Here is a 24,210-nt window from a genome sequence, read left to right on the forward strand (position 1 = left end):
ATGAAAATAAAGTTGTAAGAGAATAAATTCAAAATAAATCAAGAAGAAAGTCATAATATACAAATAAAGTCATAATATTTCAAGAATAAAGTTGTTATATTTCTGATATAAAGTCATGATATTTTGAGAGTAAAGTTGCAGTATTACAAGATTAAAGTCAGTATTATAAGGATAAAGTTGTAATATTGTGAGTTTAGTCTCATATTATGTCAACGTCTCGTATTATTTTGACTTTTTTGTCCTATGATTTTATTCTCATAACACTGAGTTTATTTTGGTGATTTAATTTTTAAATGACCTAATACTTCATCATAGGTGTGGCCCTGCCATCTTTATTTCTATATCAACCAGCTCTGCTTAAGGATGACCAGTGGTGTCCTCCTCTGGATGCAGGCCAAAGTACAACACTAAAATAAGGTCTAATCAGATGTTATTAGTTAATCATTTGGAACTAATTTAAATCTAATAAACCATTAATCGAGAATTAATCATACATTGATTAATTGTTTGCATCCCTACTACACAAAGCACCAATCTAACAAGTTTATTTTTCTGCTTAATGACTGTTTCTCTCATTGATCTTTGCAGCAATCAAGATTGTCAAGAAGATTAAAGACGTGAAATCCCTGTTGGATGGCACTGCCTCCTTTGAGTTGAGTCTGTCGCACGACAATGTCCCCGTCAGGTGGATGTTCAAAGGCGTCGAGCTGAAGGCAAGCGAGAAATGCAAGATTCTGTCGGAGAGGAAAGCTCACAAACTGATCCTGCAGAACGTCGACAGCAGCAACGCAGGAGAGTACACGGCCGTGATCGGACACCTGCACTGCAGCGCCATGCTTACTGTAGAGGGTACGCAACACTGAACACCCTGTCATGAATTATTAAGAAGGAAAAACTTTCAATAAAGAAAGTGATATAAACTACATTTACTCTACAAGTTTTTTTTCTTTTCTCCTTTAAAATTACGTCTGTTTTTGTTTGTGTTTTAAAAAAAAAAAACTTAGGCATTACATCGTTTTTTGTTTTTTGTTGTTTTTTTTTATTCAATGATTTATAAAAGTAAATACACTCGTGCAAAAAAAAAGTTACGCCCCCAGATGGAGTGGTGCAAATTAAATTGTCTGGAAACAGACAATGATTTGATACAGAACATTTTCAGAAACTTTTATCTCCTCTTCAAGACGACCTTTCAAATACAGGATGTCCCTCAAGTTCTTCCAATTACCACTTGATTTAACCTGAAGCTGGATTCCTGTGACTCTCCACACCATAACACCATGATGCCTGGAGTACCGCTAGTGCGTCTCATTGGCAGGATTGGTCCTCTACCCTTGCTGCCACCACACAATGATCATCCTTGGTGATGCAGAACTGAGATTACGATACCATACCTCCCAGTTACGGCACCACTCCAAACACAGTCCTCTCTGCGTTGGTGTTAATGTCAGCTACATATGGGATGGGAAATGGGTATTTTGGCTGACATCTGTCTTTGAAACCACGTCGGGTGTTTGTAGAGAGTTCAGTACCTGAGTTTGGTGTAGATGTCTTTGGGTTCTGTAGTACTTGGTGGACAAATCAAGGATCCCCTCTTGGTGCGGTCTTTCCAAAGCTTTACAACATGTGTGGGTACCTTCATACACTCATTGGCTCCAACATTGGGCCACTGGTAATGCTGTCTAAAATATCTACAAGGCATCCTTTGTGTCTGCTGACTTTCACTCACTGCTTTGACTGACTGACGCATGCTTTGGTAGCTGTCTGATAAAACTCAAAATGCCACGTTCTAGATTCTTGATCATTGAAGCATTCACCTTGATCTGCATGTGGACCATTTTACATCCAAATCACACCATTCCCTCTGGGTGCCTAACTTTTTTTTGTTAGCAAGTGTGTATTTAAGAAATATTAAACTCAATCAAAGTTAAAGTGTTTTTAAAACTCCATCAAAAGTCTTAGCTGACAAAAACTGTCAATAATTAGAAAGCTATTGAAAACAATAAAAAAATTATCGTTATCGTTACATTAAATGTTACAAAACTATTTAGCTAGAAGTCCAAAATAATCCTAATAATCCTAGATCAAAAGGCATGCTAATTCTAAACTACACCTAAAATGGTTTTGCCACATCTGTTTTTGAGCCTGGGACCAAAAATATCCTGAAGCCCAGTTGATCTGTGAACCTTGGTGCTCTGGCTGAAGTGCAAGGGTGTGAAATTTCACACAAGTAAGGTGTTAAGAGCCCTCTAAGACCCAAGAAGTAAAAGTTACACTTAAAATAGACTGCAGAACTTTAAAAAAAAGTTGGCACAGGTGTGGTACAATCACACTACTTTTTCCCCGCCCTCAGAAGGCGGGCAGCTGGGTTTTAACCAGTAGATGTCAAAGTGACAAGTCACGATTGACCAATTATAGTACATATAGATGTGGTGTAGGTTTGTGTTACTGTCACAAAGTCATGTCATAAACGGATCTAATCTTATTTCAATTTTAAGAGCAGTGTGAAAATTTTGTGTTTCCATATATATCTTTCACCTCAACTTAATGGTTTCATACAGCTCTTAAAATCTTTTATTAGAGTCTCTGTGATTACACACCTCTAAGATGACTTACAAGACTTTAATATAAACATGTTGCTGTTTGTTGGAATAAGCAGATCAGAAAATGATGAAAAGTAGTACTTAGTGTTTTAAAATGCACAGAAAGGGAGCATGTTTAACAAGAAGAGAATGGGACCAAAGGTGGAGCCTTGTGGTACACCGCAACTAAGTGGGACATTATGAAAGAGTACTTTTCCAAACAACCAGAGAAGTATTCTTTCATTAAAATTTTTTTCTTGTTTATGGCTGCAGAGAAACAGAGCTACCGGAATAAACAGCTCCTCTGAGAGCTAAAACTCTCAGAAAAGCTGTTAATGTTAAATTATTTGTCTCTTTTTTTCATTGTGTTACAATTTCTCACCTGCAGCTCTTTGTGTCACCAAACCAATGAAGAGTGTGGAGGTCCCTGAGACCCAGGTGGCCACGTTTGAGTGCGAAGTTTCTCACTTCAACGTGCCGTCCACCTGGCTCAAAGACGGCGTGGAGATTGAGATGAGTGAGAAGTTCAGGATCGTAGTTCAGGGGAAACTTCACCAACTGAAGATCATGAACACCAGCAGGGAAGACTCTGCAGAGTACACCTTCATCTGCGGGAACGACAGAGTGTCAGCGACGCTTACCGTCAACCGTAAGACCACAAAGCATAATTTAGCCACTGCTAGACCTATTGCAATAAGGAATATATCAATTGATAAATGATAAATTCAAACAAGCTCAATAATTTCCTTTGCATGATGTATTGTTTTTCTATTTTCTCTTTATCTCACTACCAAAAACTGGATAATTAAAGTCTGGTGCCTTGGTCTAGCCCTTTTTTTTAAAGGAAAACATTGTTTACAGAGACTTAATGATTGTTTTGTTTATTTATTTTTGTTATTTAAAATGTCATCCAGTCCCAGTGTTAAATGTTCATTAAAGTTCATTGCTCTTTGAGAATGTTTATTTTGACAGGTCTAACTACAGCTATTGTTGGGTTTTTTCTCTCTATATCAGGGGTTCAGAAGTATGGCAACACAAAGTATTCATCCTGATTTTTAATTTTAATTTAATTTAGTAGTAATAGGGATAAAAAAACATCCAGTGGCTTTTCTTAAAACACAGACATTGAGATGCCCATTTAATAAACTTAGAAAAATAAAGTAAGAGTTGGCAAATTTCTGTTCTTGTTGTTAAAAAGACACAAAAATCCAGAAACAGTTAAAAAATTTAGGGTTGCAGGGTCTTTTGTTTTAAATCTGAAATGATTTATCCATCACTTATGTGCAGAAATCTGACTGCTTTTGCTTATTTCTTTAAAATATTGTGCTGACTTTGTTGTTTAAAATAATAAAAACATATAATAATAGCTTTTGCTGTTATAATTGAGAAGAAAATACTAAAAAAACTTGTGGAAACCAGAGTTCTTTCAGCTCAACATTTTGGTCCAATCTTATAAAGTACATTTTGTCCATCCAGCTGTCCTGATCACCTCCATGCTAAATGACCTGAACGCTCAGGAGAGAGACACCATCACCTTTGAAGTCACCGTAAACTATGAGGGCATCACCTACAAATGGCTGAAGAACGGCATAGAGGTCAAATCATCAGAAAGATGTCAAGTCCGCAGCCGGCAGCTGACACATTCACTCACTATCCGAAATGTTCACTTTGGAGATGGAGGAGAATATCAGTTTGTAGCAGGCTCTGCTGCTAGTGCCGCTAACCTCTTTGTCGAAGGTAACAAAGATTTCATTGGACTGTTTTTTTTGTCCCCGTTTGGGATGTTCCTTAAATCGGCATTTCTTGTTCTCAGCTCGTGTGATTGAGTTCACCAAGAAGATTAAAGACATAAAGATAACCGAGAAGAAAAAGGCAATGTTTGAGTGTGAAGTTTCTGAGCCGAACATCCAGGTGATGTGGATGAAGGACGGCCAGGAGTTGGACTTAACTGAGGAAAGGTCTGTCTACGATGAAGCTAGGGCTGGGCAACACAGCTGAAAACCACATCAAGTGTTTCTTATCAGCCGGTGTCGATTATTATTCATTTGTTTTTTGTCTTAAATATGTGAAATACTGCCAATACTGTGGTGTGACATTTTCTGTTTTATCCACAGTTTTCACTCCACACTGTTGTTTTTTATTTTTAAGGAGCTGTGAGGAATGGTAACAAAATTTTAAGCTACTGTTAAGCAAGTTACTAAGCAGGTTGTTGCTAGGTAACCAAAGAATGAGTCAGTTAGTTGATTCCACAAACCTCGCTTAGCTGGCTGTCAGAGGCTGAAGTCTTTCTTCTGCCTACACCCCCCAGAATTCTTTGCGGTTCAGTGTATATTGAACACTCTATAAGACGTATTGTCTATGGATATTGATTTATTGTTCAGCCCTAGATGAAACCTTTGAATTCATCTCAAACAGAAGCGTTCTAAGTTACAAAATCAGCCAGAAATCATTTTACTTGCTTTGTTCATAGGTATGTAGTGACAGCCGAGAAGTTTGTCCATCGTCTGATGATCCAGACGGTTCGTATGTCAGATGCTGGAGAGTATTCAGTCGTGGCTGGATCCAGCGTCTCCAAGGCCCAACTGATCGTAGAGGGACGTGACGTCCGGATCGCTGAACCTGCAGAGCGCGAAATCATGGTAGGCTGTAGTGAAGTACAAGTGCTTTTTTACTGTATTTAAGTACTTCCTTCTTGTATCTGTATTTTACTTAAGTAGATTTAATCATGATTTGTACTTTCAACTATAATTCCACTACATTTCACCTACACGGTTGAACACAGTTCATTAAAATGGCACAGCAACATTGATACATTAAAGAGAAAAATATCACACTTAGTGATATTATGGGGAATACATTCAACAAGTACTTTTACTTTCAATACAATAAGTATTTTTACTCAAGTAAAATCTTTTACTAGTGTACATTTTTGTCTGTTTATTTGTACTTTTACTTCTCCACCATTGCAGTAAGACATTTTTATAGCTTTACATCGCAAACAATGATATTTCAGGAATAATCTAACCCTTCCCGTGCCTCCTTCAGGTTCTTGAGAAACACAGAGCAACCTTCGAGTTTGAGGTCAACGAGGACGACATTGAAGGACGTTGGCTCAGGAACGGCGTGGAGATCCAGTTCTCTGTGGAGGAAAGGTTCAGCTATGTTGCCATCAGGAAGCTGCACCGCCTCACCATCTCTGAGACCTACAGGAGTGATGCTGGAGAATATACTTTCATCGCCGGAAAGAACAGGAGCACCATGCACCTAAGAGTCAACAGTAAGTCGAGAAAAAGGTTCAAAACTGATATAGTCGAGAACATCAGAATCTTGGAAATATGGAAAAATATTCCTCCAAAAAAATCTGTCTTTGTTTGCTAAACCAAGTATATTATAGTTAACTAAAACTAACAAAATAACAAAAATTTAAATAAAGAAAACATTTTTGTTAACTGAAATAAAAAAAAACATTAATTAATGGGAAAATCTATAGCTAACTCAATCTATATCGAGTGATTATAAAAGTAAGGGAAACATACTGAATTTAAAGTTAACCCTGGACCAAACATTTTTCTTTCCAGTCCCGGAGCCTCCTCAGATCCTCCGTCACATGGAGCCCCAGTCAGTCGAGGCAGGAAAGCCGGCTCGCTTCTCCGTTCAGGTGAGCGGCGTTCCTCCACCGCAGGTCTCCTGGTACAAAAACTCCCAGGCTTTGTCGCCGGGCTTCAAGTGCAAGTTCCTTCACGACGGCAATGAGCACACGCTGCTTCTGATCGAAGTATTCCCCGAGGACGCCGCCATCTACAACTGCGAGGCGAAGAACGACTATGGCACGGCCACCAGCACTGCCACGCTCAATGTGGAAGGTAAGATTTAGTATCCTGCTTGAAGAGCAGAATGGAGATATGGCGGATGGAGTCTGATGCAGTTTTGTGTGCTATAGTGTCAGAGGTGGTCTCTCCAGACTCTGCCGCCCCCATCGCTCCACCCGTCATCATCTCACCCATCTCCAACACCTCAGCCAGAGAGGGAGAATCCGCTTACTTCCAGTGCAGAGTCCGAGGAGACGGTAAGAAGCCCTTTCAAAATTTAACATAGATAATTTGGGATATTTAGACTGTTATAACAGAAAGAATGGGGGGTTTATTTTTCATAAGTCATATTTTAACCATGTCATTAATTAATTTATTAAATGTAAGAGTTTCAGACAAAATATTTAATAAGCAAGCTAAATATCTAGCTCCAGTCTAAATATTTTTGTTTGCAAGCTGAATATTTACTTCTAAACTAGTTCAAATCTAAATATGTAGTTAGCAAGTTGAATATTTTGTTTGCAAATAAAATGTAATTACCAAGCTAAATACTTAGAGCCTAATAGCTCCAATCTAAAAATGTCCTTAACTTTGATAGTTAGCTTTAGGTTATCTGCAAGTGACTTTGCATGTTAGCTCTAAGCTAAATATTTAGCTTACTAAACTAAATATTTAGTTTATAGCTAAACAAACTCTCCTGATTTAGATGTGAAGATCAGCTGGTTCCACAAGGAGAAGGAAATCAAGCAGTCAGACTTCTTCAGGATGTCTCAGTTTGACGACAGCTGTCAGCTGGAAATCTCCAGAGTTTACCCAGAGGATGAGGGGGAATACACCTGCGTGGCCACAAACAACGCCGGGAAAGTGTCCTGCTCTGCCACTCTCACACTGGACGGTGAGATTTTTATCAAAATAATGATGAAAGCTACAAATACTTGTTTTATATCTACGACAGAACTTTTTTTTTGGTTTTGTAAAAATGTCAGAAGTTATTAATCTGAGGTTGTATTGAGTTCAGTTTAAAAGAGCTTTTTTATGAATCCTGATTTGGATTCTGATCCAGAGTCCATGTTTGTTTTTAAAAAGACTTTCATTTCTTTGGTTTGATGCAAAGCAATCAGTGGGATGGAATTTTCTCTAAATAAAGAACGACCCCTGAACCTGCTTCATTTCAGGGCAAATTCAAACAGTGAGCAGTTCTACCGAGCCTCAGTGGCACGTCTCCAGCCTAAAGAAACCGTCAGTTGGCCAAAAGCCAATTTTCATCCAAGCAATCACAAGCTGCACAGTGACACACGGGGAGGTGGCCCGTTTTCATGCGTGTGTATCCGGCCTGCCAAAGCCGGAAATCAGCTGGCTCCACAACCGGCAGCTGGTCCATCCTTCCAAAAATGTGGTGTTCCACTTCGATGAGGTGACAAACATTGCCACACTCATCATAGTGGACGCCTTCTCTGAGCATGCAGGGCAGTACACCTGCAGGGCGGTGAATAACGCCGGGGAGGCTGCATGCTCGGCCAGCCTCACCGTTATCAGAGAGGAAGAAGGTAACACCTGGATGTGTTGGTTTGTAGCCAGACTCCCCCATAAATCGTCACGTTTTTCTTTCTTCAAGATTGCGTCACTCTTTCTAAAAATAAAAGTCTGAGAGGATGTCCCGAACCAGATGAAAGCTTCCATGATGGACTGGATTAGTTATAGGTTTTCCATTTTTTTATATTACAATGCAAAGTCCCGGAAAATCTGAAAACAGGGTCAATAGTAAGGACATGAAAACATTTTTTTTATTAAAGATGACCTATTATGCTGCCTTGAACAGGTTAGGATAGGCCTTTAGGCTACACAAAACATGTTTATTATATTTTGTTACACAAAATCATTCTTAGAAAATGGGATTTTAGTATGGTCAGTTTTGACTATTTTCAACTATTTTCAGAATAAGACATTTTAGGACTTCTTATCAATTTAAATCCAAGTAAACTTCTTCTGGCCACAACCTTCAACTCAGTATTTGCACTCACATGTTAACATGACTGCAAACACGTGCAATTATACAACCATACGTCTTTGAAAAGCATTAGTAGAGCTTCCTGCACAACCAACAAAAATGTGACGAGTCAGCTTATGTTGCTAAATGACAGGTGGAGCTCTGCAGGAGTTACTAGGTAATGGGCAGTGCCTGCTGATTTTGAAACAGATCATTTTCCAGACACCAAAAAACATCAACTTATTGGGTGAATTATTAATTTTTTTAATTTTTGTTAATCACTTGGTCTGTTTTTAGACCCCTAGTTTAAACATAAATGGAAACACAAGAAGGGGTTAAATGTGAATTTTGCATAATAGGTCCTCTTTAAACTTATATGGATGGACAGGTTTCCAAAATGGTGGGAATTCTTAGTTTATATGTATTTAATTAGGAAAACTGGTAGAATTATCTGACCAACCAATCAGAGCCAATTAAGAGAAAATTTTGATTTGATCTTTGTCAGACTGGTGCAGCTCTAAAATGTGATAATCGGGACATCCCTCAGTCGTTCTTCATCTATGACTAACATCACAAAGTTGAACCTCTTCTTTCACAAATTCACGTGTTTGTTTGAATACTGGAGTTTTCACTTCCTCCTTCTTCACTTTTCCTCTCAGGAACAATCCCTTCACTCATGCTCCTCCTTCTCTCTCCACAGTAAAACTCACACATTTATCCTCACTGTCACTCCTGTAGGAAGGAATCTTCATTTCTCTTTTTTCTACTAATCTGATTACCTTTGAAAAACTTTCCTTCCTTGCTGGACACCAGTTTGCGCTTCTTCATTACTCGTTTAAGTGAGCAGGGATTGCTGCTTCTTTTGCTGAATTTTGGAAAAGCTTGTTTTGATTTTTTAGGAACTGAGATTTGAGCCACAACATTTTGCAATTTTTGTGGGATAAATTGTCTTGTCACTTGCTTTTGCAAGTTTGACAAGTGGGCCAGTTATAATAACAAAAAGTCTGGGTTATGGTGTTTTGGTTTTATCCGTAATCGGGGATAAATTCCATCAGTCTTAACCTAAACAGTGAAAAATATGACAAAGGCATATAGAAGCTAGCGGATAAACGATAAACTGGTGTCTCTTTCTTTCACAGTGACTCTTGTGAGGGAGCAGATCGAAGCCACAGTTGAAGAAGAAGTTAAAGGTAAGACCTTGCCTCTCTAGCCATATCACACACCATTACTGCGATCACACCTGAGAAGATGATTCAGTGAAAAAGGGACAGTTTGACCCAGTTTCCAGTTACATCCTCTGACTTTTCACTGTAAAAGTAGTCTGTCAGCAGTCAACTCTGACATAAGCTATGGTTCTGAGATGTTCTTTTTGTGGAGACACCATGAAGATCCTGATGAGAGAAACTGATGTGCAAATGCATGCTATATGGGTTGGTTGGGTCAGAGTTGTCCTGCAGCAGCAGATTGCGCTTACAGCTTGGAAACAAGTCAAATGTTGAACTGTCCCTTTAAAAAATCTTTTTTTCTGCAGTTGCATGTCATATTTATGTGTTTTGATGGAAAAATACTTGTTTGTATCATCTGCTCTTTTATTTTGATGGTATCCCATGGTTTCCTCCAGGAAAGCACTGATAGAACTTGCTTGTTCCGGTTTCCAAAGACTTTGCATCCAGAAAGTCATTTTGGCATGAAGGTTCCTCGGGTATTTCCAAGAAAAAGGTGCAGGATGTGTATCTTTTGAAGCTCTTTGAAATACTTGAAAGGCCTTTTAAAAGACATAGAGGTCTTCTGCATTTGGGACTGATACCTTCCTCCTGCAGAATATGTCCTAGCCTGGCTTGCAGATAGTGGGATGTGATTCCTGTGGTTTGCTTCCAAAATAACACCAGTCAAACTATATTAGTTCGAATAAACGCCTTCTCGCCCAATTTTACGGCTTCAATTCTTAAAGTTATGAAATCAAAAATATGTATTGGAGAGCTTGTGCTTCATTCATTTCCTGTTAAGGATTAGAAAGGGCGTTTATTCTCCTGTCTGCAAGTCAGGTAAGGAATATTCAAGTAAAAGCGCAACCATCAGAGAGAAAACAAGCGGATGTTGGCCATCATGTTTTAACAATAATAAAATAATTTGTTTTGAAGAAATTTCCACAGACGAAGGATCAAAACTTCCTGCAGGTTTCTATTAAAAAGAATCAAGTCTTGCGTTTATTCGAACAAATATGGTGAGTGAAATTATTTTTTATGGCATTGTGACTCCCAGCATGCATTTTAATATTTCCATTAAAGATCATCTTTTCTGTCCCTTTACCTCCAGACCTCATGTCGTTCTGACTGTCTGTTTCTGTTTGCAGAAGCACACAGCGTCACTGAGCTCAGCGGCACCCGACATCTCCGTGGAGCTTTCTCTGACACAGAGGAGTTCCTCGATCACGGCTTGGTATCGGCTAACCGCTGCTCGAGCAGAACTTCGTCAATCAGCTCCTGGACAGAGAACATTAAGCCATCCTTCACAAAGAAACTCAAGTTTCAGTCAGTTCTGGAGGGAGAACCAGTGGAGTTAAAGTGTAAACTCATCGCTTGTCCTGTGCCGACTATTCTTTGGTTTCATAACAATAGATCTATCCCCAAGGAACGTAGACGTAGGATTTGTACTGACAGCAGGATGCACATGCACACCACATGTCTTTTCATTGACAGTATCAGGGAGAAAGACTCCGGCAGTTACAAGGTGATGGCATTAAACTCAGAAGGTTCTGCTGAGTCCACAGCATCACTTTTGGTTTCGCTAAGGGAAGAGCAGTCCGCTAACTACCTTGGCTTTGTTCGGCGCTCTGCCCAGGCCCATGAGAGTGTAGACAACTTGGCAGAGCAGAGGAAGGAGAGGAAGTTTAGAGTTGATCTCAGGTGTGTAGGATCTCCATTTGACAAAATGTCCAAAGTCCACCAGGGTAGATCCCGTTCCAAAAGTGCCTTAGTGAGAACTGTGTACTTCAGATCTAGTACGGGTTCTTTAGACAAACCATCAGAGAAGGAATCCAAACGTTTAGAGACTGCCTCTGAGCGTGCCCCATCTCCTCCCCCCATGTTTGACAAGTCTGAGCGTTTTAACGACAGGTTCAGTGATATCTACTGCGACCGGCGCACTGGGGCAAGATTCAGTGATAAATTCAGCGACAGGTGCAGCGACAGGTACAGTGACAGATTCAGTGACACAGAAAGCCTCCACAACGAGGTCAGAGCAAAGCTTACAACCCTGCAGAAAGCAGTGAAACAAAAGAAAAGACTTTCTATTTCCACCATGTCCTCGTCTGAGTTTGAGGTCGAGTCAGTCGCCAGTGAGTCGAGCTATGCAGAGTATGTGGAAAAGTTAAGGGTCAAGCCCACCTCTCTGCCGGACGTCCAGCACCGAACATTGGATCAAGGTGAGAAAAAGTTAACAAGGGAACCTTCTCACCCTCGAAAGAGACATTTGTTTGAGCCTCAATCCAGAACAAGAGCCATTCAGATCATGAAAGGTGAGCTAGTTGACACAACGGTGCATCAGAGAGAAAGAAAGTCTAGTAACAAATTCACAGAGACACTGGAGGATAAAAAAGCCAGTGAGTCTCAGGCAGATGACAGAGAAGAGCACAAAGTGGAGACTGCAAAGGCAGAGTTTGAGCTGCTCCACAAGATTGAAGAAACCAGGACTTCTGTTCAAGAAGAAGCATCTGTCTTTAGTGAGGAGGTAATATCTGAAGCCCCAGTACCATCTGAAGGAGATGAGTCCTATGAGGAGGAATCCTTAAGGGCTCAGTATGGGAAGAGCTTAGAGGCCGACAGAAAAGAGTGTGAGGACAAGCTTCTTGCTTTGCGGATCAGAAAGTGGCAGCAAGGAAGTTTGATGTCAGATCAAGAAACATTTCATGAAGAAACTGATGTTCCTCTGCCAGCTGAAATGCAATACATGGAACCTACAGGGGACCCTTACACTAAGCAGGAGGTGGTTGAGAAAATATCAACTGAAGAAACTGAAGCCACAACCACCTCACAAATCTCCCTTCAACATAAATCTCCCATGTTGAAAGCAAGGCCTCTAGAACTTGAAGTGGCACCACCAAAATCACCTAAAAAAGAAGTCAGAGGATTGGAAGTAGAGAAATCTGCTTCTTTTGATCCAGTTAAACCAGCAGATAAACCAGAGGAGTCTCTGAGGGATCAGTATGAGAAAAGTCTGGAGGCTGAAAGGATGGAGTGCGAGGAGAAACTTCTGGCTCTGCGGATCAGGAAGTGGCAGCAAGGTGTCAGAATGTCAGAGGAAGAGGCCTTTCACCCTGAAACTGATCTGCCTCTACCAGCAGATAATCAGTACATGATGTCTGGGGAGGTCATTTCTTCACAGAAGGAGATGGAGAAAAGAGCACCATTAGATGTAGTTAATTTACCAAATCCAAACCCAAAACCTGCAGCAGTGGCAGGTAAAGCAGAACATGAAGTAACATCTGGACCCTCTCCTAAAGCCAGAATTAAAACCCCAATAGAACAACAGGAAAAAGAGGTTCCAGTCCTGGCACAAAAATCACCTAGAAATAAAGGTAAAGCAAAAAAGGAGGATGTTCAGTCACCTAGAACAAAAGGCAGAACAGAGAAGAAGTTGTTTGAGAAGACTAAAGAAGAACGAGAGCTCCAGCTTTCACGAGAGAACATCTCAGAACTGGAGAGTGAGAAGTTTGTCAATGAAGAGGAGGCCCTCACTCAGAGAATCATGAGATGGCAACAAGATGTTCTGATGGAGCAACAGCAGCCAGTGGAGCTAGAGTCTGACTGGGCAGAGCGTTATCCTCCATTCCAGGCTGAGATGACTCCTGAGGTTGGAAGAATCTTCCCAGAAATTTCTGCTGTGCCAGCATTTCAGCAGCCCACTTTGGCCCACAGCAGGAGGATTTCTCCTGGTCAAACAGCTCAGGAGCAGTTACCAACCACCTCGGCTCCATCTGGTTTCCAAGATCAGAAATCAGATATTCCTCAGTGGCCGCTAGCTGAGGAAGTGCCAACAGAGGGCCGCGAGACCAGACTGCAGACAGACAGCGAGTACTTTGTAAGCGAGGAAGAAGCAATGGCTAAGCGTATCCTGAAATGGCAACAAGATGTTGTCGAGCAAGAGGAAGTGTCTGAGCTGGAGTCAGAGTGGGCTTTAGACAGTCAGTGCAAACAGCCTGGACCTGTGTTAGAGCCCAATCTTCCTCTGATGGACATTGAACTCCATGGTTTATCACCAAATGCAAGACTTTCAGCTGAACGACAAGCTGCACAAAGTAAACAATCTTCTGAAACCCAGATTCCTCTCCAAGGCACTACTTCACCTCTTAAGGTGGCTGCACCTTTTGCTAACGAAAAAGCTCTTCCGTCAGGTGATGTGGGTGGAGCATCAGAGAGAATGACGAGCTGGGAGGAGTATGGTATGACTGCTGATAAATCCAGCCACCAGCGTTTCCAGACAGATGTAAGAGATAAGCGAGGGATAAAAGAGGAGGTAGAAACTGCTGGAGAGAGTAGTGGATGGCGACAACAGAAAGGTTTAGCAGGTACAGAGAAAGATGAAAAAAGTGAAGATTCTGTTAGACTAAGAGTAACTGGAGCGGGAAGTTCTGCACAAGCTGCTATAAAGGAGATTAAACCTCCAGAGTCTCAGAGGGTAAAACAAAGAGATATAGATTCTTCAGGCTCACCCTCTGTATTTTTAAAAGAAATATCTTCACTTAAAGTTAAAACTGGTGAGATGACAGAGTTCACTTGCCAGTTTCAGGGTAATCCTCCACCTGTTGTTAGTTGGCTCAAAGATGGCCAGTCAGTGGATCACAACCCAGATTATGACATCATGATCAAATCAAACAACTCTAAGCTCACTGTATTCTATCCAACGACAGATCATGAGGGGACTTATGAGTGTATCATAACCAACCAGCATGGTAAATCAATCTGCAGTGGTACTCTTGAGATTTCGGATAAGAAAGCATCAAAAAAGGCAGGTGTCACACAGGAAGTGGTAGTTACTGAGGAGCTGGGGGGTCAGAAGAATCTCATAGAGGAGGAGATTCAGACCTACATAGATTCAGGGAAGGCAACGCTGCAAGTTCCCCAAACTGTGGTCCACAAACGTCGCTTGTCAGATGAATCGTTCACATCCTCACCTGTAGAGATTCGAATTACAGCTGCTACCCCTCTCCCTGAAATGTCTGAGGACAGCAGTGAGGACAGACCTCAAGCTTTGCCAGAGAAAACTCCAGAGGTTGCCAGTGATGATGGAACATCTCAGACTTTGAAGCACAAATTTACCTTCTCCTTTGATGTGGTTGGAGAAGCCCCTTGTGTAGTGACTGAATTGGAGAATGTGACCTGTCCTGAGGGCAGCACTGCAGTGTTGGAGTGCGTTATCACTGGTGATCCTGTACCTGTGGCCACATGGTATTTTAATAATACTTGTCTTGATGCTGCGGCCAATAAATACAGAGCAGAGGTAGATAATAAAATGTACAGACTTTATATTTACAGTTTTAGATGCACAGATGCTGGAATGTACAGATGTCTTGCTAAAAATAAGCTTGGGGAGGTCATAAGCATCTGTCAAGTGTCAGGTCAAATCCGTGATCCTGCGCAGTTTTCAGAGCAAGGAGAAACTATGGAGGGAGATATCTCTTCCTCTGAAAGAGTAAGCGCGTTTCCTGCAAGGCTAACTGAGGATTTCAAGAAACCTGCCACTGTGCATATGCCTGCCCTCTCTCGTACAGAGGATAAACCTCTAATTTCACCTCCTCCATCAGATATGGGTGTCAAAGCCCCAAAATCCAGATTTTCTCCTTCCAAAGAGCCCCCAACACTGTCAGGCTGTGGTCTTCAAGGTTCTGCTGCTATAATTAAAGTTTCTCAGATCAAACAGGCTTTTGAGTCTGACTCACCAGTTTCTCTAATAACACCTCCTTCACCTGAGGAGCAAAGAAAAGACACACAGTTTCCTGAAGAGTTTATTCCTGCTGTGGCCATTTCCCTAGACCAACAAGAAGAGGAGCAAGCGCTCAGACTTGACAGGGTGTCTGAGGAACCTGCTATATCAGTAAATCCATATGTTCCTGAAGCAACTGAACCTGTAGTGACAGATACTTCTGAGGTCACTGGTGTTGAACAAGGGGCAGATGTGAAACAGTTTGTGGAAGAGCTGCAGGAGCCTCCACAGCTTGTGAGACCAAGGCCACAGAAACCACTTTGTGTCCAAGATCCTACACAGACTGGTGATGTCGAAATGTTTTTGGATGAGACACAACAGCCATTTGACAGAACAAGTAGTTTCATTCCTTTCAAGCCAGATAAGGTACCTGTAATTAAACATTCTGTTAGGGCGCCTGTTGAGGAAGGTGTAGCAGGTAAAACAATTTCTGGACATTTAGACACTGAGGGGCAGTTTTTACCTCCAGATGTGGAATTGGAAACATCTTTTTGTCTTGATGCAGCTGAAGTTGTTGAAGCATTGGTTGAAGGTGGAACACACATGGATGAGGAGGTCAAAAGGTTAGAAGAGGGATCAGTTTTAGAGGAAATAAGTGAGGAGGCTGTAATTGGTGGTGAGGAGTTGATGTCTATCACTGAACCATCTATGGACAGTGGCATTTTTGTCAGTATGCCAGACAAGACTGATGCAACAGAAATATCAGAGAAAGCTCTCACTGAAGATAAAGATGGACCTGAAATAGTAGCTAAAATTGGTAGAACTGGTGTTCATGTGAATCCTGAACCCCAAAAATTGATCAAAAACCCAAACTTAAACACCCAAGTTAAACCACCTGATGTTCAACCGGAACAGGAAGGAGATACTCTTGAAGAATCCTTGGCAGCTGAGGCTGAGGGAGGAGCAGCAACAGCAGTAGCAGGTTCCATACAGGAGGAGGAAGTAACTTTCGGGGCTGTGTATGAGTATTACAACCCTCCAACAGACTGGGGTAGGCCGCTCACCCCCGAGTCTGAGATGTCCATAGAAATTGGTAGCACTATGAGTGAAGAGATAGCAGAGGTACCTGAAAGGTTTTTCACCCCAGGCTCTTCTACCGAGGTGTCTCAACCAATCGCAGAGTCCCTTCACACTCTCAAGTCACCACCATCCTTTCACACTCCAAACTCTGACATACCTAGTGGGTTTATGACACCGGATGAGTTTCCGTTCTCTCCGGTACATTACAAGAGACCCTCAACGGGAGACTCCACCGAGAAGTTTTTCTCACCGGTTCATTTCCTTAATTCTCCTGCTGATGAGGGTGGTAAAACTGATCCAAATGGTGTAAGCTTGGATGAAAGCAGATTTCTCTCACAGGGCAAAGGGACATTAGGACCAGCCACCCTTCAAGAGAAAGTGCAGGGAATCCCTCCAGCTTTCCTTAAGCCTCTCATTAAGAAAAGAGTGTTTGAAAACGAGTCACTGACATTTTATGCTGAGGTTTTTGGCCTGCCTTCCCCTGATGTAAGGTGGTTTTTCAACAAAATCCAGCTGGTGGCAGACGATAGAGTTAGAATGGACAGAGATGGTGATAACATCACATTAGTGATTCATAAAGTCACTAAGGCTGACCAGGGAGAATATATCTGTGAGGCTGTGAATTATGTTGGGGAAGCCAGAAGTGTTGCTCTGGTGGTGGTTGTATCACAGGAGGTGAGGTTCATGCCAGCACCACCTGCTGTCACCCATCAGCATGTGATGGAGTTTGATGTGGAGGAGAATGACTCCTCTCGTTCTCCATCCCCTCAGGAGATTCTGCTAGAGGTAGAACTGGATGAAAATGAGGTAAAGGAGTTTGAGAAGCAGGTTAAGATCATCACCATTCCTGAGTACACAGCAGACAACAAGAGCATGGTCATATCTTTGGATGTGTTACCCAGTATTTATGAAGAGGGTGCTGTAGATTTTGTCACTCAGGAGCATGATGACTTGAAAATAGCATTTGAGGTCACAGAGATGCCTCCAAGGTTTATCAACCCAATCTGTGACATGGAAACCCCAGAGGGTACTACTGTTATGTTTGAGTGCTCTCTGATGGGAATCCCGTCTCCAATTGTGTCCTGGTTTAAAGGAGACAAGAAAATTCCACATAATACAAAGAAATACCTGCACTCTTCTGATGGAGATAACCACTTTCTGAAGATCTGTAAAGTTACAACTCAAGATAGTGGAGTTTATACTTGTAGGGCGATAAACCTCGTTGGGGAGACTCTTTGTCGAGCCTCCCTGGTGGTGATAACTGCAAAGGCTTTTTCAGGGAAGACCAGAGGTAGGGAGCTGACATCTGTGTCCTTAGGAAGTGCTAAAGTCCAGCCCCAGAAATTTGACCTGATGGTTGGAAACACGTCGTTTGATGGTGAACAGGTGTCTGAAATCGAGCTTGAGTTTGAGTTTGAGCAAGAGCCTGATGAGTCACAGCGGGCAGTGAGGTTGGTAGCTAACACTGACCACCAAACCAGTGAACAAGGACAAAAGTATGTTAGTGTCAACTTTGATGTGTTTGCTGAGCCAGCCAAGGATGAAAAAATTGAATTTAAGGGGAAGTCATCGGATATGTGCAGCTTTCACTTCCAGGTGACTGAAATACCCCCTAAATGTGTCATCCCACTGACTAACGTAACTGCAGCTGCAGGGACCCCTGTCATTCTCCAGTGTTTGGTCAGCGGCAAACCAAACCCCACAGCTCAGTGGTACAAAGATGGAGAGCTGGTCACTGACAGTAGATGTATAATCCAGGAGAAAAGTTCTGGTCATTTCAATCTGCTCATTACCAACGTGACTCAGAGGGATGCTGGAGAGTATAAGTGTTTCATCCAAAACTCTGCTGGCTGCATAGAAACATCAGCACTGCTGAAGATTTTCTAGATATTAACGTTGTAACGTTTGGTCACCTTGAAACCAAAGATTCACCAAGCAAAGTAACCAAGAGGAAACAGCAGTAACCAAATTCCAAACAAAACCTTGGTCAGGATTTGAAACGAGAATCTTTTAGCTGTGTGGTTACACTGCTAACTACTGGTTTACCATAACTGGCACTAAAATCAATTAGCTACAAATTCATTTCTTATTTTGCTTTTGAAGTCATGATTTTGTGTGAGAACTTTTGGTTATGGAATATACTGAGAACTCCTTTGCTTCCCTGCCTTATATGTGGACTGATTGTAAAGCAAAAGCTGAGACATGTAGCAGAGTGTTTGTTGTATTGATGATGAAAACAGTGTTTTAGTGTTTGTCATTGCAAGTCAAAAAGTTGATCTTTTATTCTTTATGTAAAAAACACAAGACAATATTAGTTTAACTCTTTGATCGAAAAGTCTTGGTTTATGTTTTCTTTGGTAACTCTTTGAGCTAGACTGATTGAATGTTGAAGTTATGCTGTTTAAATTATTTTTCAAACTATATATGAAATAAATTGCGACTAGCATTTCACTCAAACACTACAGTTTAGTTTTAGTGGTAGAATGTAGCATGTCTGCAATAACAATGCAGTAAACATAAAAGAAATACATCTATTTGATATTTTGTTCCCTTTAAGTTCCTTGTTCTTACAGTATTTACAGAGATATATATACATATGTTTTTGAAATTAAAGACTCAATTCAGAAAATACTGACAGGATTTCATTTGAAAGGACATAAATTATAAATACACTATGTTTGTTAAATTCTAATTTATTACTTATAAGCTTACCTGTTATCAATCTATAAGTTGGTCTTATCTTCAATAATATTAAAATTAAAGCTTAAAAAACAATCTTATCTGAAATAAATTTAAAAACTCAAATGTTCTGTACTGCTCACTTGAAATTATTTTGTTGGTTAAGTTTTAGTGGCCTTTAATGTGGATTTTTATGGAGGGGTTGAGTGGGTGTTAAGTGCTTTCACTGCCTGTGTATGATTTTTTTGGTGGAATTATAAATCAAGATGAAAATGAAAAGGAAAGATGTTATTTTAAAAATAGACACTGTGAAACCTTTTTTTTTTTTAGAAAACGACAATGTGGATGTTTTGTAAATAAGTGTAATGTTAGGAGTGTACGAGTGTTCAATAACGAGAGAAAAAAACAGAAAACTATGGTGTTGTGATGAACGTGTGGTTTATTTGTACAGATATGCCAGTTTGTCTCAGAGTTTATATAATAAAAGGTTTGATGTAAAGTTTGAGTCTGGTTATGGTTTGTGTTTTCATGAATGATTACTACTGTTGTCATGAAGTGTAATATTTTCTCAAAGAAAAACTCGATAATGATTCACCAGTTAGGGTTTGTGTAATTATTTTTACTAGTGAATTCAAGACAATAACTAAAATGAATCTCCTAATTAGTCATTTGTATTTGTGCAAGCATATAAATAACGTCATTAAACAGAGTAAGGAATAATCCTGAATTTCGTACTAGTTGCGTTGATGATCCTCACTAACATTAGTGAAACATAATATCTAAAAATTACGATCTTAGCTGTGTAACTGATAAATAAATAAGTAAAAGTTAGTTTAGATAAATACTACACTGGATGTTGAATTAAATTGTGAAAAGGAGTCAGGATCCTTTGAGTTTCACAGGCAGTATAAAAATGTTTGAGAAATTTTAACTTTAGAACATTCTAATCACTTGTAAATGTACAAAAGCTGTTTGCAAAATACAACTAAGGAGGTTAAAGCTACTGTGCCAGCTGTCACATGGTTTTCCTTTTCACGCCATTTGAGTTTTTCCAACCTTCAAAACTTGATGCTAATAAATTGTACACTAACATATTGAGCAATTTTTGTAGCTATGGACTGCCTTGATGTGTTTTTTTGTGAGTTAATTAGTAAAATGATAAGGTTTTATTTGTGGACATTGTTTTCAGTGTTGCTCAATATTTCCCGACAGAGCGTTCTAGCACCACCATCACCACTGTGGAAGAACGAGAGGAAACCTTCTACACTGGTGTCCAGTTACCACAGAAATCTAAAACACTTGAACTCAAGCCAGAACCCAAACGTTACTCTTCCACTCTAGAGAAGAAAAAAGAGAAGCCAGTTTTCCTTAGCCAGCTATGCCCTGCAGCTGTAACCTCAGGGGAAACAGCCAGATTTACTGTTAAGGTGTCCGGCTTTCCAAAGCCGATTGTTCAGTGGTCTCACAATGGTAGGGTGATAAAAAGCTCCTCTGCGTACAGGCTGGTAGAGGAAAAGGAGGAGTACACATTGGTGATCGCCAAAGTTACATCTGAGTATGAGGGCGAATACTCCTGCACTGCCACCAACAGATTTGGGCAGACAACATGCACCACATATCTAGAAGTGAAAAAGCCTGACATCAGCCAAGCAGAGAGGTGGGTGGAGAAAATGTTTAAGGTCACAGGCCAACCACCTACATTTACTGTTCTGATCCAACCTGTTAGATGTTCAGAAGGAGGGGAGGTTTATTTTAATTATAAAACCACAGGAGATCCAGTTCCTGACGTGAAATGGTTGAAAGGGGCTTTCCAAATCCAGCCCAGCAGAAACTGCATCATAGTAACCAACCCAGATGGATCTGGCCTAATCAATATCAAGAACGTCAAACAGGAAGACAGTGGCCTATACACTTGTAAAGCCTCCAACCAGTTTGGTGAGGCAACCTGTAGTGCTGAGCTTGTTGTGTTTAGGGAGTCGGTCTCTGTTTCACACAAAGAGGAGCAACTAACCGTGGTTCAGAAAAAATCCTACAAGGTGTCAGTATCAGAACAGGCGACAGAGTCTCGTCTGTATCAGGTCAGCCTTCCAGGCCAGGACAAGACCCGGTCAGATCAAATGGTTTACACCATTGGTACTGAAGACAGGAAGATCATTCCTAGTGAGCAGGTGGCCTCGCTTGGGGAGGTTGACATCTCTGCTGCAACCATCCATCGTGAGACACTGACCCAACAGGCAGCTGTGCTTCAGACTCATGAGATAGAGGAGAGGGTTTCTGTGGTTCCCACTCACCCACCTCAGGCATCAGCTGTTCCTGGGAAGCAGCTTCACATGGCAGCATTTACATCCTCTGTAGAAGAGAGTCAGGGTCTCACAGAGCAGCACTGTGACCGCATTCAGAGTCCTGAGGTCATTGAACTGCAGCTGGCAAGAGAAAAGCAATCAAAATTAATGTCTGCCATGGCAGAGGAGGTTATCCCACTTTCAACAGTCAGCACAGGGCTTCTGCATGATAAGCAGCCTGCTAAAGTTAAACCCACCTCTGAACCCAAACACTTGGTCAGCGGGCATCAGGTGGAGTCGCAACTTTCTATTGTAAGAGAGCAATCTGAGGATATTCCTGGACAACACCAAGAGAAGAGCTACAGGGTAAAGGAAGGTATTAAAATTTTATATTCAGCTCAGTCTACAGAGAAACGAGTAATGGAAGAAGGCCACACAACAGAACTATCAACAGCAGAATCTACTGTCAAATCCACAATTAAGAAAGAACAGCGTCAGCCCATTTTAGCCTCAATCAGTGAGTCCAAACAAACTCTTTCTAAGGAGACAGGGTTCTCGATGCAGATGCCTCCTGAAGAAGCAGCTCAGCTTTCTAAAGACAGAATAATGAAGGCAGCTTTAAATGCTGAAGAAAGGCAAATACTGCAGGCTGAGCTGACTAAAGAACTGCCATGTCTGGACAGGGCAGTGACTATTCAGTCAGATGTAGAAAGTGGGAAGGTACTGCACCTGCAGGTCATCACAGACCAAGACCTCCTTTCATCTGAAAAGAGTTTCAGTTCTGAAAAACCAGCACCTGAGCAGGCGGATACCAGGAAGAGTCCCACCCTGTTGCAAACTGTAAGTCAGGATGAGCAAAGAACTGTTTTTTGTGAAGACATATCAGAGTTTGAAGCTAAGGCCAGCTCGATAGTGATTCAACCCCAAAAAGAGGCTCAGACTGTGCTGCATCTCCAGTCAATAATGCCTATAGAGGTGCTGCCTAAAGAGGGTATTTTCACAGATGAAAAGCCTGATGAACAAGTAGCAACACAGAAGCACGAAAAATCAAGGAGCCATGCGGCTGTCTCAGAAGAAAGACGAGAACTCACAGCAGATTACCATGCAGAGCTAGATTTGTCAGTGACCGGGGTTCAGTCTAACATTCGAACTGAGCCCAAGCCTCAGAAAATCCTCCAGATTTCCTACCAGCCCATGCAGTTGCCAAAGGAAACCCCCATTACTGTTGATCTCAAGCACCAGAAAGCTTTAGTTCAGAAAGAAGATCGCTGGAATGTGATGCATGTCACCAGTGTAGCAGACAGTCAGGTCTTAGAAGAGGGTCACACAGAAACTCTGTCAGGTGTGGACAAGTTTAAGTGTCTAACAACCATAGAGCCCAAAATGCCCACTGAACCAGTCCAGATTGAAGAGAAGGAGATCTCCACTGAGAGCAGCATCTCTCTGAAGGCAGCAGAACAAGACTTTGCTGTTCAGATCCAGGAGGGTCAGTCCGTTAGGCAGTCAATAGTGATGGATGAGAAGCGAGTGTTGACAGGGGAGCTTTCTCAAAAGATCTCCAAGTCTGAGTCAACTAAAGTTATAGTCAGCACACAACCAAAACTGTCCCTTATGGCATCAGAATCTAAAGACAGCACTGCTCTCCCCAAAGAGATGATGTTTGTGATTCAAATCCCTAAACCTTCCAGTCTGAATATACGGCACCAGCTCAGAGAGGCACTGCAGTCTGCTGTTGCCAGTGACCAGCCAGTCCTACTGGCTGATGTTGTTGGGAAGTTACAGGCTGTGGAAGTGCAGGAGGTCAAAGTTCAGCGAGAACCCAAACGCTCTATGTTTACATATTTGATCACAACAACAGGTGCCCCTATGGAGATCACACTATCTTTTGAAGGTGAATACCCTCAAAAGGCTGATCTCAGGACCGAACTACAGGCGGCATTCCACTCTATTGTGTACCAGGAGGCTCATGTTCTTACCTCAGAGCAACCAGGCACCATGCAGCTAGACAAACCCCAGAGGGCTCATGTTTCCTCAGCCAGGTCAGAGCAAATGCTTTCTACAATGGTAGAGTCCGTGCGTGTGGCAGAGAGTACAGTAGATTTCACAGCTGCAAAATCTCAGGCTGCTGCACTTAAGATCGAGTCTGATGTCACAGTTGAATACGCGGCAGAAGGGGGACAGGTTGTAGTTCAAGAATCCAAGACAGCGAAGGTGGAAAAGTCCATTTCATCTAAGACCAAGATAACCACAGAGACTCAGGTGGCCTTTGAACAGTCGGTTCAGATATCAAAAAAAGAAATGAGGTCTGTAATGGTAGAAAGTGAAGAAAAAGAAGTGGGAACAGCTTTTGTCACTACTGCTCTGCCTCTTGCCACCATCCCCACTGAGCAAACACTAGATGTAAGCATCCAGCAGGAGCACAGGGAAGAGATCTTCAAAGAGGAAGTCACATTATCCAGATCAGAGCAGAGAGAATACCCTGAAATAGTCACCTCCCTACAGGACTTAGCTACTGAAGAAGATGGTGAGGTCACTTTTATTACAACCATTAAATTTGCAACAAAAGTAAGCTGGTTTTTTAATGGCCAATTGGTGAAATCTGGCAAAGAGTTCAAGTGTTTGAAAGACCATGACACATACTCACTGGTTATCAACAAAGTTGTCAAGGAGAGACATCAAGGAGAATATGTTTGTGAGGCTGAGAATGAAGCCGGCAGGACAACAACATCTTCAAGACTCACTGTGGTCCCAAGAGGTTTGCTAACAGGAGAAATATATGTACCATTCATTCACCCATCCATTTTCTATGAGCAACTAATACTTCACATGAATTTCTTCATTCCAAGCGTCTCTCATTTAAGTACTTTGTATTT

At 41.4% G+C, this 24,210-nt stretch overlaps 1 protein-coding gene across 1 annotated transcript in view; it reads left to right on the forward strand.

Moving 5' to 3' along the window:
• Positions 1–24,210, forward strand: part of ttn.2 (titin, tandem duplicate 2) — a 218,530-nt gene that overhangs the window by 33,369 nt on the left and 160,951 nt on the right. Inside the window, exons 32-43 of the mRNA XM_044131634.1 lie at positions 589–849; positions 2,968–3,228; positions 4,056–4,316; positions 4,393–4,537; positions 5,050–5,218; positions 5,625–5,856; positions 6,158–6,442; positions 6,520–6,645; positions 7,095–7,283; positions 7,564–7,935; positions 9,515–9,565; positions 20,268–24,092. Of these exons, the coding sequence (XP_043987569.1) occupies positions 589–849; positions 2,968–3,228; positions 4,056–4,316; positions 4,393–4,537; positions 5,050–5,218; positions 5,625–5,856; positions 6,158–6,442; positions 6,520–6,645; positions 7,095–7,283; positions 7,564–7,935; positions 9,515–9,565; positions 20,268–24,092 (6,177 nt within the window). The remainder of the gene's footprint in view (positions 1–588; positions 850–2,967; positions 3,229–4,055; positions 4,317–4,392; positions 4,538–5,049; positions 5,219–5,624; positions 5,857–6,157; positions 6,443–6,519; positions 6,646–7,094; positions 7,284–7,563; positions 7,936–9,514; positions 9,566–20,267; positions 24,093–24,210) is intronic.

The sequence above is a fragment of the Gambusia affinis genome, linkage group LG11 (assembly GCF_019740435.1).
Source record: "Gambusia affinis linkage group LG11, SWU_Gaff_1.0, whole genome shotgun sequence".
Classification (NCBI taxonomy): domain Eukaryota; kingdom Metazoa; phylum Chordata; class Actinopteri; order Cyprinodontiformes; family Poeciliidae; genus Gambusia; species Gambusia affinis.